The 17,883-nt window shown below is 35.4% G+C and overlaps 1 protein-coding gene across 1 annotated transcript; it reads left to right on the top strand.

Moving 5' to 3' along the window:
- The first annotated feature begins 11,563 nt into the window (after positions 1 to 11,563).
- Positions 11,564 to 12,483, top strand: LOC131152628 (histone H3.2). The gene has a single exon (XM_058104379.1). It carries the CDS (start codon positions 11,912 to 11,914, stop codon positions 12,320 to 12,322), a length of 411 nt encoding a protein of 136 aa, XP_057960362.1. The 5' UTR covers positions 11,564 to 11,911; the 3' UTR covers positions 12,323 to 12,483.
- The last annotated feature ends 5,400 nt before the right edge of the window (positions 12,484 to 17,883 follow it).

Genomic DNA, 17,883 nt, shown 5'->3' with positions numbered 1-17,883 from the left:
GTGTGTGACAACATGAGTATTTTCGTGTTATAAATAATACTAGTGCATAAATCATATCTAGTAAAAATTGTCTGTATTGTATCTGAATAAAACATGATACTTCATAACATGAAATAACGTACTAAATTACTCTGCATGAAAATCATCTTATATAGTTGTACATATATAGATAATACCTAAGATGGATAGTTAGCTGATGTCATGTATTATCCCCATATGACTAGGTTGTGTGGCCTAAAGGTGGGACCTAGCAATGGTTGGCCGACCACGCTAAGTCAAACATGAGTCTGTAAGTACGATAGACTTGCCCCACCTGGTCCAGACTTCTAGGGAAGCGCCTGCACTATCATGAAGCCACATCGACTTCCATCTCCCACACTCTACATAAGATGTGTGGTAGCACTATCATGAACTTGTACTTGAACTTGAACTTGTAGCTACGGTACCGTGCTTTTGAAATCTAAACTAAACCATCCGGGTTCTAATAATATATAGTACGTTTCATATACTTGTACATGACTGTTTCATAATCATAAAAATATCTGACATGTTAATATCTCATGAATTCTTGCATATCATACATAATAACGGCATCTGAGCCAACATTAATCACAACATCTGAGCCGGCATATGATAACATACTGAACATGAAATTCTTGTACTGTTTAACATAATATTCATCAAATCATAGTTCTTGTACTGTTTTCATGGTTTTTTTGAAAAACTGAGAAAACATGCTTATTCTAGGAAAATCATAATATTATGATATAACATAATTTCATGGAAATTATACTCATGCCACACAAATATGAATAATACTTTTAAACATAAAACCTGATTTGAAATCATATTTCTTGATAAATAACATTAAATCCATTTTCCTAGTCAACTACAGTATTCCCAAATACTGTGCTAATACATACATAATTTCTGAAAATAAATGATGTAATATGATAAATGATTTCATGAAAAATACTAGCTCAATTTATCCTTTTACCTGCCTTATGAAAAAACCCACAAATTACCCTGAAATTACACCCGTGGTGTTCCCAACTCAACACCCTGAAATTTACATTTCCCCCAACAAAACTTTAGTATAAACCCATCTAATACCTTTTCTCAGCCCAAAAATACCAAATACCTTAATAAATATTAAAATAACTAACTTACCTAAATTTTGGGATTGTGCCCAAGTTGGCCTAACCAACAAATCACTTCAGCAAATTTGTAAAGAATCTTCCCATGAGTAATGTAGCAGCTTTAGATCATCAAATCGGAGAAAGACGGAACCGAAATCGAAGAGAGAAAAAGAGAGAGTTGCAGGAGAGAGAAAGAGAGAGAGGGTTTTTTGGAACTTTCTCACAGGAAAAATGAAATCTTGGCCTTTTATAGAAATGTTGTCCACGTGGCCTCATTGATGAGTCGCATTTCTTCGTCGACGAGTCTAAGAGATAGTCTTGTTAATGAACACCTTCTTCTCGCCGACGAGTTTCAGGCTCTAGAGGAAGTCCTCTCGGTAATTTCTCATCGACAAGACACGCGTCCCCATCGATGAGCCCATAAGCCTTGCTCATCGACAAGCATTTCTGCACTCGTCGACAAGACCCTGCTGAAATCCCTTTTTAAAATTCTTTTTCTCTCCTTCTTTTATTATTTAATTGTTGTAATTCTCCAGGTCTCTACAATGCTTCATGGTTAAGAAACTCAAAACTCTCTTTCTTTCTCTATAACTCGAAGGAGACTTTCTCTCTTTAGGATCTCGGGCCATCTGTTACTCGAATCAACGATCCAACGTTACTACGTAGATTAGGGGGAAAACCTTTACGATTGTAGTGAATCAGATCTTCGTCTTGAGGATTTTCGGGTTGTATCCCGAAATCGAGGTAAGGGTCTAAGTTCGTTTTTGGTTCAATAGATCTGTAGTAAATAGGATTGTGTTGAAGTATTGTTCTTTGGTTTTTAGATTTTGGGAACTCAGTTTGCTGTTTTGGAGCCGTATAATTCATGTTTCAGTGTTCGGGGAAAGGTAAGGGGACTTGTTTACATCAGTATTTTTGGAAAACTAAACCGCTAAAAAGTTAACTTATGTTTATATATACGATATGACTACTTATTTGCAAAGTTTCACCGGTTAAAAATATCAGTTTTACGATTTTACAGTTTTGGTAAAAAGTCGGGTTTTGGCATATGATCTCCAAACTTTCCAAAACTACTTTATTTGTATTAAACTTAACGTATGAGATGCTTGGAACCCGAGTTTTTCCATTTAAATGATATTTTCGAGTCTTATACTGTATATAGTATATTTTGATCAAATGAGTGTGACATATGATATTAAATGGAGTGTGATGAACTAACTAGTACGTATATGAATTATGGGAACTGAAGTTCCAAATTGTTATTAGAAAATGTGGAAAACAGGTGTCTATTAGATACCGAGCTCTATATGCGAAAAAGGGTTAAACCGAGAGTGTGTGTGCCAATTGATACCACAGTATGAATGAATGAGTTTGTGAAAATACTAGAACTATACAGGTGATTTATGAATTGGAAACAAGTTAATTTGTCTTATTGTAAATTGTATATATGATATTGGGATCGCAGCTTGTTACTATGAGAGCCTTTAAAAGCTTAATGTTATATGAAAGCCTTAAAAAACTTAAGTTGCGGTACCGTTGCTATAATTGGGGTACAATGCAACCACACATATGTTTTTCAGTGTCGGTATCGAGATAGTTAGCTGGATAGGTATGGCCACTAGTGGATTAATGGACCAAGTGGATTAGATTCAGTTGGACTATAATATGTATAATGCCTGACAGTGCCTGCGCAAGGTAGGGCTAGTTCAGGGCTTTCTGATCGCACAACTTGCGCCATAGGGCAGTACTGGCATTAGTTTGATTGTTTCAAAGCTTGACAGTGTTCTAAATATGCATATACATGATTTAAAAACTAAAATGGGCAAAGTCATAGGTTTGAGTACCAGGTAGAGGGATTTTACAGTGTATGGGCTTGCACCCTACCCTAACCTTTGGATATTTTGCTTGTTATGATGCTAAACTATCTATTGTAGAAATTATATCTATACATATCTCATATATTGCAGCATTGAGAATGCTTTGAGTATGTAACTGCTTCTTACTAGTTTAAACACATGTTATCACACACTAATGTAATATCTTCCACCTTACTGAGAAGTGTCTCACCCCAACATAAAACCTTTGTTTCAGACTCTGCAGGACGTCGGTCTTAGTTGCTAGAGGGACTTGAAGCGTCGCATTGTGTGTAGGTTACATAAGTGTTTTGTATATGTAATAAACTTAGTTTAGAATGTCTTTTTGGAGATTGTGAGAACAGATTATGTTTTAAATACGTATGAATGTATATGAGGATACATTTAGAACTCTGGTATGTCTATTAGATTCCGTACAAATGTTTATGTTTTCCGTTATGCATGAGAATACATATTAGTATGAAACACCCATGTACCCCTTTCAGGGCAGGTTGTATATGTATGTTTATCAGAGACAGGTGTATTATACAGGTGTAGTAGCACTCAAGGGCCATATAAAGGGCCGAGGCATTATAGTTGCACTAACAATTTCCACTAGATACGGTACCAAGCTTCTTACTTATCTGATCCATCATGGTTCTTATACCATATAATGTCATTTGTAAAATAATATAGCAACATGAGCTCATTTTCACAATTCCGTATAAAACTTTCACATTCACAAATCCGTATCATTCTTGTCATATTCATAAATCAGTATAAAATTGTCATATCATAACTCAGTATAAAACTGTCATTTCAAGATTCCAAAATATTCACAACATTCCCGAGATCAGCATAAAACCATACTTTGTTGTATATCATCATAAAATATTCTAATAGGTTTATTTATGCAATAACATGATCATTTCTCATGCCACATAGTTTGAGTGATAATTTATAACATAATAAACTACTCAGAAAAAATACACTTTGCTAAAAATAAGGGTATAATCATCTCCATAATTTTTACTTAACTCATAATATAGGTTTTATAGGAAAAAGGAGATGACACACACACCCAAAATCATCATTTTCATATGCTCAATTATTTAGAAAATTATATATAACATTCTTGTAATCACATGCTTCATTTTAATCGGTTAACTCCAAAAATAATTGACATAATCTATTCTCCTTACCTTATTCCTGGAGTGGTGCCTACGATGGCCAAACAACGAATCCGTCCTGGTTAAAACGCTGAGGATCAAAGCTAGGACCCCGAAACAGTGTTTATTCTTCAATTTGGCTGAGTTTGGAGAGAAATTGAAGAAAGAAATAGTGAGAATCCGCAACCCTAGAGAGAGAGAGAGAGAGAGAGAGAGAGAGAGAGAGAGAGAGTAAAATTTTCCTAAAAAAATGAGCTAAGTCCAATTTATAGGCTACTGCCCTAGACGAAAACCAAACCAATTTTTTACCGTTTTACATTTATCAGCCCTCAGTAATACGAAACCGTTGATGGTTTCCTGAGCTCCACCAAACCGTCGATGATTTGGTCCTGTAGCAAACGAGATTCCCCTCCACAGGTTTGGTAATCAGCTTAACTCCATGCAACGGGAGAATCGGGCTTCTATGGCTCACGTAAATTCCAGTCTAGCCGCCATTCTTGATCACCTTCGACATAACCACTAGGATCCCTTTGTTTTTTGTTTTTTTTTTTTAACGAAGGCAAATAGGGGATAAAAATTTATTGGTGTTGAGTTTTTGATTGATGTATGCTTGGCTAATGCATGATTTTGATCTATGACTATTGAACTGATGATTGATACACATTGGTTGATAATGTTGACATGATATATGCTTTTATATGCTTGGTTTGAATGAACACGATGAACCTTAACTCTTATTCTTGCTTGCTTACCTTCTGAGGAGATTTGATTGTTGTTGAATGCTTCTGATAATTGTTGAAGCATACTGTTGAGTCATACTACTGTATCACACAGGTTATGTTGAGCATTACTGATTGATCTCACAAATCATAACTTTGAAATATACTGCTGCCACATCATACCACTATACATTGAGTTTATACCTTGATACACATATGTTGGTTTTAATGTTTATGTAAGAACCTGAAATATGAAAAATGGGTTTAACTATTAAGAGAGGGGCAAAATTGGAAATTTTCGGATCAAAAGGCTATAAAAGGAAATTCTCATTTCTTTCAAGCTAAGCAAACTTAGATTTTTATCTCTCTCTCTCTCTCTAAACCTCTCCCTACTCCTTCTCTCTAGAATTCTTCGCCGATCGTTGGCGGAATCGGAAAATGGAAGCTACCACGAGGATCATGGAAGGATTCTCTACAACTTCTATGGATCGGAATCTCATTTCGGAGATTTTTGGGTTTCGGCATAAAATCAAGGTAAGACTCGGTTTTCAATTCTGATCCGATAGATTTGTAGGTAACTGTCTTGTGAACATATTCTGTACTATGATTTGTAGGTTTTGGAACTCGGTTCACTGTTTAGGGACCTTGGATTTCGGGATTTGCTTACGGGGTCAAGGTAAGGAGAACTATGTTTATATTGGTTATTTTTGAAATCGGACTCGGTGGAACTGTGGTCCACGGTCCTGTGTGTGTTTTGCCTACTCATTTGGGGGGATCTAACGGGGAAAATAATGGGTTTTTCATTATTACAGTTTTGGGAAAAAGGGGGCGATGGGTTGAATCCCGAGTTTTGTTGAAAATCGAGTATATGTGTGATTTATATTGTGATATTGGGATGGTCGTGCCTTGACTTTGTTTAAACTGTATTTATTTGGAAAACCATGATTTGGATTACCAAATGAGTGTGGTTTGTTTGGTTATATGAGCATGCATGTGTGTGTGATATGTTGAAATGCTAGTAGGAACGCGGTTCCGAAATGATTCCAGGTACTGAGTGTCCGGCTCTATATCCGAGGGCGTGTATTTTACCGCCTGCTATGTGCACAAGAGTGTCTGGCTCTATATTTGAGGGCGTGAGCCTATTCCAGCAGATCAGGCTGAAGGGTGTGGATCCACCAATTTAGCACCGGTACGATGCCATGGGAGTTGAGGACTAGCCATGTGCCGGTGGCGCCATGTTCGTGGATTGGCAACGGGGCAATGCCATATATCGTTGGCCGGCTTCGGGCCAAAGAGTGTGACGACACTAAGGATTACTGATCATGTGTATGTATTGTGACAGGGCTGCGTATAAATGGCCGCCGTATGTGTGCGTGTATGCACTGTGTAAATTAGTACTGAAATGCATTTAACTGCGTGTATGTTGTATCATGATAACACTCAAATGCCACACACCGATATAACCTGTGTTCTTCCTTACTGAGAGGTGTCTGACCCCTACTGTACGTACATTTTTACAAGTCCTTCGGGTAACCGGAACTAGCGTCCTGGTGTAGGGAGTGTAGTGGCCGGTGTACTGCGTTAGCGCTTAGGTAAGTGCTAGAACTGTAGTTTTGTTAGGTTGCCATTTTGAGTTGTATTTGGGCACCCAGTTTGTATGTTTTGTTAGAGCCATGTTCTGCTCTTGTATAGACTCTGGTATGGTACTGCATATGTTGATATAGAACGACTTTTTCCACTGCGTATATGATTATGATTGGATGTGTTTAGGCTGCCTGGGAACCCCACGGGGTCGGACCCTTATCCTTTGTACTGTATCTGTGATGATTTTTATGATACAAGGACGGGTTAGATTATATTTTCACCCCCGGGTCCCATTTTCGAGTTCGGGATGTGACAGTTTATATGATTAAACACTGTTGGACATACTAGTTGGACATAATGCTTGATTGTTGGGTATATTGGTTGTCAGTTGGAAATATTGCTAAATTGTTGGATATATTGTTAAAATGATTTTTTTTTTTTAAACTATGCATATTGAGAAACTCAAAGTTAAATATTTTTACCTTGTAAAAAATGCATATAGTAAGGGGGAGGAATGTTTCCTTGAATTTTAAACAAGTATGCATATGTTGAGGGGGAGCTTTTAGAGAATATCCTACAAAAACACCAATGGTTTGCCATCATCAAAAAGGAGGAGATTGTTAGCCTTAGTGGCTAAGGTATCCCAATCTAGTAGGTTTTGATGATAACAACCCATTCGTGAGCCTTAAGACTAACCAATCTATACACTCTAGTTCAATACAGGATCATAGGTCAATACCGGAGCAAGCACAAAAATAAGATGAATCTTAATGAAGAAACGGTCAAAACTTGCACAAGGAAGACCCAAGCACAACCAACTGAACCTTTATGAAGTTTTATATGTATTTTGGGTTGAGTGTGAGGTAGGAACTTCTTGTAACTCTTGTGAGATGATGTTGGTAAGAATAATTAACAAGAGCTGAGCAAATACACATGCATACTAGTATAGGTCATCAAAATGAAGTGTTCACATGCATACCAATCCATACAAATGCATAAGATGTCAAAATGAGGTTTCAAATATGTTTTCTTGAACAAAACATGTTATATTAAATTAAAACTTCATTAGGACAAGTATTAAGCATCATTGGACTTAACATCTTTTATATACTTTTGTCCAAGCATGGGTTAATTCATTAAATGGCTTGTTAAGCATGAAAAACAGGGGAATAGTCGACTACTGGAGTGCATTCATCGACTAATAAAACCAGTAGCCTAAATGAGAATCTGCCCAGGTGAATCGTCGACGAATATGTTGACCTTATAGGTCATATCCTGTTTTGATAATGACAAATATTTTTATATTTCACCTATGCCCTGAGTTTGTGTGCAGGATCAGTCTCACATCATATGGTGGCGCATAGTGACTTAAAAGAAATGAAGACCTAATTATTTTCATTTGTATTTAATATTTTAATTATTTTGGGTTTGTAATATATTATGGTTTGTAATAATGCATCTGCATGCATGATAGGATTTAAATGCTCAAAAGGCCATAGACTGACCGTAGGTAAACAAACTTGACTTTGGTCGACGAACGCCAAATTTTTGGTCTTAATTTAAAAGCCTAGACTGTAGACTGACTCTTGGTCCCTAAGCACCTCATTACAAATCCCCTATAACTTAAAAGTTATACCCATATGAATAGGGGTGACTTATGAAAAATTTTTGAACAGGCCGTCAACGGTCGACCGAACTGCCACGTGCCTGACACCCCAACTGTTCGGTCGACCAAATTTTCAATTCTATTTGGCCACGGTCGAACGAATGGTATAAATAGTTGACTGAAATTTTGGTTGGTTGACCAAACTGCGAACAGTTCTAAATCGCCCAAATATGGTCAACCATATTCTCAGTGGAAAAATACCACGGTCGACCAAAGCTCCCAAAGTGGTCGACCGAACCCTCAGTACGGTCGACCAAAACTCTTGAGTTGCCATATTTTTAACCGCGGTAACTCATTCTAAACAGGGATTAATTGTTAATTAAACTTTTCAGAAATTCCCTCCGTGTCCTTAACAGTTTAAAATTAAGGGAATTCTATATATACGCCTAATTTGTCCATATTAGCATATTATTAGCAACATAATTAGACAAAAATTCTCTTTGATTTTTTCCTCAACCTATATTGCATATTTTTCATATCTTCAAGCCTATACTTCATACTCTCATATATTTTTTCTTGAAAAATCTTTTGAAAACCAGAGAGTAATTTTTGGTTACTCCCTTCTTGCAAACTAATTGCAAGTTAAAGAGAGTTTGATTTTCACTTGGTGTGTGCCTACACCGATTTGTTCTTGAAACTCATTACTCTCATTTTCGTGTATTGATTGATATTTTTCTTGGAGAGTAAAGCTAGGGTTCGTTCTCAATATATTTGATGTTAAATATCTTTTTGAGAAAAACTTTTGTTAGCTTCTGAGTCTTGGCATCTTCATTGCCAGATTTGAAAGCTTGCTTGCATTTTCGATAAAATACTTTTAAGCAAACTTGAACCCTAATCTCGTTTGTGCTTATACTTGAAAAATATTGTGTTGAGATTTTCTCTTTGAGATTCAAAGTTCATTTGATGTATATTGATTTTATTTGTCTTGAATCAAAGGTAATCTCTCTCACGTATACACACATATATACTTTGTTATTGAGAGCTGAAATAGTGTTCTAGAAAATCTCACTTGAGCATTAGATCTTATCATTTATGAGTGTATGTATTTTAGATTGTAATATTATACAAATCTGCTTGTATTAGAAGCATTAAAATTGTACACAAAATTGTATTGATTAACTGTTGTATTCCAGGTGTGCCCTGAGGGGGTGTTGATCTAACTCGTAAGAATCGGTTATAAAGGTTAAGGTCAGCCCTGGTGATTTAACCTAGTGTTATATTTGGTGTCACTCCACTCGAAAGTGAGCTTTAGTGGAATTCTCTTACTTGTGAGCTTGAGGTGGGGACGTAGACAGTATTGACCGAACCCCGATATCATATCGTGCGTTCCCTTATTTTCGCACTTTAATTTTTGTACATGTATGGTATCATTTATTGTCTTGATTATTTTACATACATGCTTTGAATGGTTGTGAAATACTGAATCTATTATAACTGTTTTATTTATCTACTCAATTTTATATTGCTGGGTAATTGACATAAGTTTGGAAAGACATTAGGTTGCGGTATATTGCTTGTGGATTTGAACATAACTTAAGAAAAGTTTTTAAAATTCCAATTCACCCTTCTCTTGGGAATACACCAAAGTCAATAGGATGGTATTGAGTCGTCGATGAATTTTTCTAGTAGTTAAATATGTGTTTCAGCCTAGGTAACTTGTCGATGAAAGGAGGTGATTCGTCGATGACAACGGACAATTCATTGACGATTCGACGCCACTCGTCAACAATTAACAATAGGCAAACTAAGAAAAACGAGCTTTAAATGGCTATATTTTTGTTTGTGTCATGTCATTAAATGCTCAATGACTAGACAATGGCTAGCTCGTCCCTTTGCCCATAAATACAATCCATTTGCATTTATTAAGCAAATTGATTGCATATTGATTAGTGATTAAGTTAGCTGGTGCATTCATTCTAGGTTTAGTTGCTCAAAACTTTCTTGCTCTTCTTTCTTGTTATACATCATTTGCTCAAGAGAGTAGTGTGAGGATTCAATTTGTATTATCAGCTCAAGAAGGAGCATTTTCTATATTCACTATATTTCTTATTGTTGATTGATTGTGAGATTGAAGGTTCTTGGTGAACCATTTGTAAGGAGGTTCTTGGTGAACTCCTTGTTTTAGCTCTTGGTAAGCACCTGGGATTGGTTCTCGATTTGTAAAGGCTTCTCTGTCTTAAAAGGAGAATGGATAGTGGATTTGATTTGAGTTTGTCTCAAAGCGTGGACATAGGCTGGGTGTCGAATCACGTTAAATCTCGATGTCAAGCTCTTCTCTCTCTATCTCTCTCTCTCTCTCTCTTTCTCTCTCTCATTTACTTTATTGGTTTGTGTTATTTACTTTGTAATTTATTGTGATATAAATCACTTGTATCTTATCAAGCTTCATTTTTTTGTAGAAAAATACACTATCCACGAAAAGTGTCTATTCACCCCCCTCTAGATGCACTATTGCGCCGACACAATCAACAATGTTTATTTAACATGCTTCTAGAAAATGGCATCCCAAATTCCAAGAAGTTGTATATATATTTTAAAATATGTTAAAAGATAATCATATATTATTTTATTTTGCATTATAATATATATTAATTATTAATGAAACATAATTTAATTCTAAAATGAAGAAGAAAAACCACTATTAGTTTAAACTAATATTAAAATTAAAAAAATTTATTTAATATTATTATTTTAACATAAATTAATATGATAATGATAGGTTATAAATATAAATTAAGAACAAGATTATTGTTAATTGAAAAATAATATTACATTATTTTAACTTGAGAAAATTATTTAAATTTTTAATTAAAAATGACAGTTAAATAATTATTAATGAAATTATTTATTAAAAATTAGTTATATACTACTTTATTATGCATTGTAACTTATTAATTATTAATAATACATAATTAAATTTTAGAATGAATAAAAGAACCATCTATAAATTTAAATTAATATTAGATAAACGAAAATTTTTAATTTAGTTATTCATATTATTTCTAAAATGAATTGACGTAATAATCATATGTTATAAATATACATTAATAACAAAATTATAAATAATATTATATAATTTTAGTTAATATAAAATATTTGAATTTTAATTATAAAATTGATGTAATTATCATTTAAAATTTAAATTTTATAAATATTAATGTTTTTATTTAAAATAGATTTAAAAGTAAATATTAGTTATTATAATTCAATTCTAATAAATAAAAAATTTAAATTTATTTAATAATATTATTTGTATCATAATTTCATATGATAGTAATATGTTATAAATATACATCAATAATAAAATTATTATTAATTAAAAAAATAATTTTTTAATAGTAAATATTTAAATTTTAATTAAAAATAATTAAAATAATCACTACTAAAATTATTAATTAAAAAAATAATATTTATAATTTAAAAGTAAATATCAAAATACCACTTAATTTAAATACAACTAAATACAACACTTTTTTTTCCAAAAAAATTCTGCAGTTCCAAAGGATCCCTAACACACGGAGTGCAATCCGTGTCACTCTCAATCGGCAAATCTCATCCGTCCATTTCTCACGAAATCCAACGACCAGAATCCCCCCGCCAAACAAAACTTTGGCTGTAAGGTTCAAAAATCAAACCCAAATCCCTCCCAGGCTTCTCCTACAAATTCTTCACCAAAATCCTTCTTCCAACATCACGATTCAAAATTCTCCAACAAGTTCCAATCCAGTTTTCCAATTTCATCCGCTCCCCAGTTCGTAATCTTCCCTAATCAAGTTCCAAAATGGCGCGAACTAAGCAGACGGCGAGGAAATCGACGGGAGGCAAGGCCCCGCGCAAGCAGCTGGCCACCAAGGCTGCCCGGAAGTCTGCTCCGGCTACTGGCGGCGTGAAAAAGCCCCACCGCTTCAGGCCGGGGACGGTAGCGCTGAGGGAGATCAGAAGGTACCAGAAGAGCACGGAGCTGTTGATTAGGAAGCTCCCGTTCCAGAGACTGGTTCGAGAAATTGCTCAGGACTTCAAGACCGATCTTCGGTTCCAGAGCGGCGCCGTTGCTGCCCTCCAGGAGGCCGCCGAGGCCTACCTCGTGGGAGTCTTCGAGGACACCAATCTCTGCGCGATTCATGCCAAGCGGGTCACCATCATGCCCAAAGACATCCAGCTTGCGCGTAGAATCCGAGGCGAGAGGGCTTAGGAAATGAAAATCTAAAATGTACTGGTTAGCTACTAGATGTTTTTCTGTTGGGTGTTTTTTGTTTATCCAGATCTATTGTTATGTACGCTGTGAAAGTGAGATGTAAAAAAAGTGGGATTTCATCTTCATCTATATCATCGTTCGTCTGGTATTTCTAGTTACGATATGGAAAACTACATGTGAATGGTTTAAGAGAGAGAGAGAGAGAGACTCACTGTAAACATTTTTCAGAGGGAATTTGTAGATAAGAAACTATCTCTTTATTGAATTACCAAAACATGTTTAATTAACATGCTTCAGAAAATGGCATCTCTGAAGTTTGCATTTTAATTAGTAGTGTTGGATTAATTTCTGTCTATATACCATATATTATATCTCATTTTAGGTAGACAGAAGTTTTATGTATGGTACTGGGAAAAAACAAAAATACAGTAATCACAATCATAGCACATGCAATTACACAAAGTCAATGTACTGGGAATTAGAGAATACTAGCAAATGAACTACATATGAAATGTTCATTTACCTGCGCAGGGAAGAAGCGTCCTAATGTTGAAAGTTAGCTAGATTATTAGAAACAATTAAGCTAGCTTGCTCTGTAACTCTGTATTGGTAAATTGCACATAGCTTCGATAAAAATGCTGAACTACTTAAGCTAATAGAAACCTTGCCAAAGAATAATTCCAAACGAACTTATTATGCCTAGAAAGAATACCTGCTTTTGGTTTTGATGGGTTTACATATTTTTGTTGATCGGTACAAACTGCAAATGTACAGTATCGTAGTTTTATAATATAATGATGTGTAAAGTATCATTCTCAGGGGTTGATGTTTAAATTTTTACCTAGTACTGAATTTATAATAACCTTAATTTTATTTAAAAAAATTAATAATTTTAGACTGTGAAATTTAAATAAAGTTACTTTAAATAAACTATTCAAAAGAATTTAAAATTGAATGTCGCGTATTAAATTACTAATGGTAAAAACTTTTAAGAAACCGATTTCACCTAATTTTTCACTATACTTTACTCATTTAGTTAATTCGATTTCGTTTTTATTATTTGTTAGCAAATCGCTAATTTTTTCAAAAGCCTCTTTTGATAGTCAATCAGAACATATTCTTGTTTATTATTTAACATAAGAATATGTAAATTAATAACGCAAAAACGTAATAAGACCTTTGATTTTTTAATGCTACGTAGGTTTATAGAAGTCTTTCGATCTCTATATTTACCTACGCTAAATTATCTAAGATCTATCCTATAATTTCCCCTTTCGGTAGTAAAACACAAGACTAATATCATTTAATTAATAGCCAATTTATTAAAAACATTAAGCACAAAATAACTCAAACAAACATTAATGAAAACTATTTCATATTAACATCAAAGAGCAAACATAGTTCGAAACTAGTTATATCGTTTTAAATCGTTTTTCTAGAATACAAAAATTTAGTTCATTTCGAAAATTAAATTCAACATAACAGATTTCACTATATTTTCTTCTATTTGGAGCGTATGGGAAAAATCAACACTCACAGCACTGCTGGTTTGCCGCCTTCCGATTCCGAGAAGATATTAATTTTTTATACGCCGCCAACCACCTTTTATCGTTGTTCGTATTATTTTTCAATGCAACACAGCACCTCTAAATGATTCCAAGAAAGAAGATCTTCCGGGACGGATGCCTCCCCGGCCACAAAGAAGAGAGACGCCAAGAAAAGAGTTTCCAAGAACCCCTCTACGGCCTCTCCTGTGTGTCTCACCAAAAGACTCCTTTTGCGCACGACATCACGCCCCCAGCTCTCCTCCATATTGCTCACCAAAAAGAATTAATATATTAACCCTACACGCCTCCCTTCTAATTTTCACTTGACTTTTTAACCCAAAAAAAAGGAACTCCCCAATTGAGAGTTTTTTCCCGTTTTAACTTTTTTTTTAAAAAATATATTAAATAATACCTCATTCTGGGAAGTATTTTTCAAAATGACTCTGACGTAATCTCGCTACTTGAAATAGCGAGATTCGTCACGTGTCACTTCAAAAATTATTTTCGTAAAAAAAATATCATTTAATATATATTTTTTAAAAAAATGATAAACATGAAAACAGTCTAGGCCTCAATAGGAAACAAAAAATTATTTCGTCTCTAAAGCCCTAAAAAAACCCAAAATAAAAAAAGCTACAACCTATAGGCCTAGACTTGTAAAACCTCCCCTCCAAGGTCCTATCCTTTCCTGCCACTCTTACCTCTTGTCTTTCTTGTCAATTACAGTTGTAACGACCTTAAATTCCTTAATATAAAATGGAACATGATAAATAGAAAAGTCGACCTGAACCCGTAGGTAACAGGGACACCTGTCAATTACAGTGGAAACCTAAACAGCGACAAGTATTAAATCTCAATTATCCAACCATAAAACATAATACCAGAGTTTACTATATCATTAAAATACTGTTCATATATACAATCTCCCAAAAAGTCAAAATAACACTAGGATCATACAATAAAAATCTCCTGATCCTAGCTCAATGCTTACCCTTCTAGTAGGGAAGCTCCAATCACTCAACAGCGACCCTAACTCACCGGTCTCTCTGGATTTTTTGAAAATTATTTAATGTTCGGGGGTGAGACACTTCTCAGTAAGGGAAAATAAACTAAATACAACTATGTGATAACATGAATATTTAATGTAATTATACATATACGATACCTTTCATATATCTGTAGACATTTATCATAACATACTGAATAATCATATGCTTTCATAATTACTGATAAATCATATTGCACGTAAACATCTGTTATACTAATAATAATGAAAATATACCCAGGATGAATAGCTAACTAATGTCATGTATTACCCTTCATGACGGGTTGTGCAGCCTGAAGGCGGGACCCGACAATGGCTGTTCGACCATTGCCTAGTCAAATATGTCTATAAGTACGATGTGCCCGCCACACCCTGATCCGGACTACCAAGTGGATGTCCACACTTTATTGAAAGCAACATCGACTATCCATCTCCCACCCTCTCGTGGGGTGGTTGGCACTAATTTGAACATAGATATCTGATCTATGCAGCTACGGTACCGAGCTTTTGAACTGAACTAAACTAACATCCGGATTCTGATAACATATAGTACCTGATAATATAGCATCTTTCATAATTTTCATAAAAATGACATCACGCCAAACATTTCATAAATACGGCCTCGTGCCGATCATCTCGTAAATATGGCCTCGCGCCAAAATCATACATAAATACGGTCTCGCGCCAAAATCATACATAAATGTATATCATTCTGAGAATAATCAATCTGTCATGTATTTTTAACATCATAATGTACTGTATTCTTTCATAATTTCTCAAAACATATTTCATTCGTATCATTGTCGTAACATAATATTTTTCCATGTAAAATAATATTCATATCATACATTTACTATATAAAACCATACATTATATTCTGAAATCATAGTTCCTGACATCTCATACATATACACACATTTCAACATAATAACAGTATTTTTCTCAAACATGCATTTCCTTCGTAATATACAGATATTATACATGTTTTTCTAAAAATAACTTTTCTCATAAATAATAATAATTGACATGAAAATAACTGCTTTTGTTTATTCCCTTACCTAACTACTGAGAAAGCCCCTAAAATATCCTGGTCTACCCCCCGTAGGATTTCCTGATCAATATCTTGAAACTGAAAACTCTCAGTATTAAACTTCAGTATTTTCGCGTGTATATCATTTCCTATAACTACCGTAAGACCGAATTTGACTTAAATAATCTTACCTCAACTTAGAGATGATTTCTAATTTGCTTTCACCAACGATCCACTCCGGTAGATTTGGAGCGAACTTCCCCAGGAGCATCGTGGTGGCTTTGGATTGTCGAACCGGCGTAACATCAGGTGGCTGGTATGGATGAGAACGGGAAAGGGGCCCAAAAAAGAAAGAGAGAAGAGAGAGAGAGAGGAGAGAGAGAGAGAGAGAGGAGAGATAGAGAGAGAGAACCGGAGAGGGAGAGAGAGAGAGAGAGGGAGAGAGAGTTGCTTAACAATGAAGTTAAAATCTGGATTTTGATATTTATAGAACAGGAGATTCGTCGATGAATCCTTTAATAATTTTATTTACAAAATTTAGTCATCGTCTACAAAATTCAGTCTTCGTTGACGAATTCTCTTAAACTCTCATCGACGAATACGGGGGATTCGTCGATGAAGTTGACTTCCTCCTTTTATTACTGTTTCCATTTCCCGTCTTCTTTATTATTTAAATCTCATTATCATTCGGGTTGTCATAGCAGTGCCATGTCTAATCACCCTCTCGCCGTTTCAGAAGAAGGTGATGGCGGGCCTATGGAAGAATTTGCCTAACAAGATCACTCACAAGGTCACAGAGAACTGGATCAACGCTACCCTTCTCCTTGGCCCTTTGGTCGGCACCTATGCGTATGTCCAACACTACTTGGAGAGGGAGAAGTTGGCCCACAGATACTGAATTTCCATTAAAGGAGCATGGTTCTTATTTTGGGGGGAGGGGGGGTGTTGGTGGTTGTTTTGCTTAGTGGGTTGACTGCAACCATGTTCCTACCATATCTGAGTTGCTGTGGCGGTTCTTTTTTTGGGGGGAGGGGGGGTGTTGGTGGTTGTTTTGCTTAGCGGGTTGACTGCAACCATGTTCCTGCCAGATCTGAGTTGCTGTGGCTCCAAACGCCGCCACTCATTCCTCACTCTGATGTGACCCGGCCCACTCTCCTTTATTTGTGACTTTATTTCCGTGTTCTCCACTTGTTGGTTTTGTCATTTGTGTCTTCTCTAAACAGCCTACACAGTACACACAGCTTCCTTTCATCATGCATGCACGCCCTTTCACTGCCAGCTTTACTTCACAACGCACACACTCAAGCCCAAAATCCCAAGAAGCCCAGCTCTCCATTTAAATTGCCTATGGCCCACCAATTTTGACTTTTCAAAATTGGATTTTCCATCTAAAATGCAGCCCACACATTTTGACTTATAAAAAGTAGTTTTACTTGCTTGCACCAGCGACCCACCACACCCCCCCGCCCCCCCCCCACACACACACACACACACACACACACACATATACTTTTCTTTTTTATTTTTCTTTAAAGGTCCAAGAGAGCCTTTGGCATGGAATCTCATTTGGTCCTCCTAGATTACACGACTTCTTCACGGGATCAAGTTCACGCATGCATGGTCCAGTTCCTTCACACACGCACACAGCTCATGTACATGATCTCTCTTTGCACACATGGCTAGATTTTAATTTCTAAAAATTATCCTGCAATAATAAAATATAACAATCCATAAATTATTGAATAAAAACCCAAATGTTCAAAATTTAGCTTAATGTTAGAATATTGAACATAATTAGATATTTAATTAAAATTATAATATTGAATGCACGATTTTAAATGCCTAATTACGTAACTTTGATGCGTAGTCAATGATCCACTAAGCCACATTCAAAAGTATCTTTTGGGGTGAGGAGGTTGACCCCTCATTTAAAGCC

Source organism: Malania oleifera, chromosome 4 (genome assembly GCF_029873635.1).
Source record: "Malania oleifera isolate guangnan ecotype guangnan chromosome 4, ASM2987363v1, whole genome shotgun sequence".
Lineage (NCBI taxonomy): Eukaryota > Viridiplantae > Streptophyta > Magnoliopsida > Santalales > Ximeniaceae > Malania > Malania oleifera.
The sequence above is the reverse complement of the archived record's forward strand: the minus strand, read 5'-3'. Positions and strand labels throughout refer to the sequence as shown.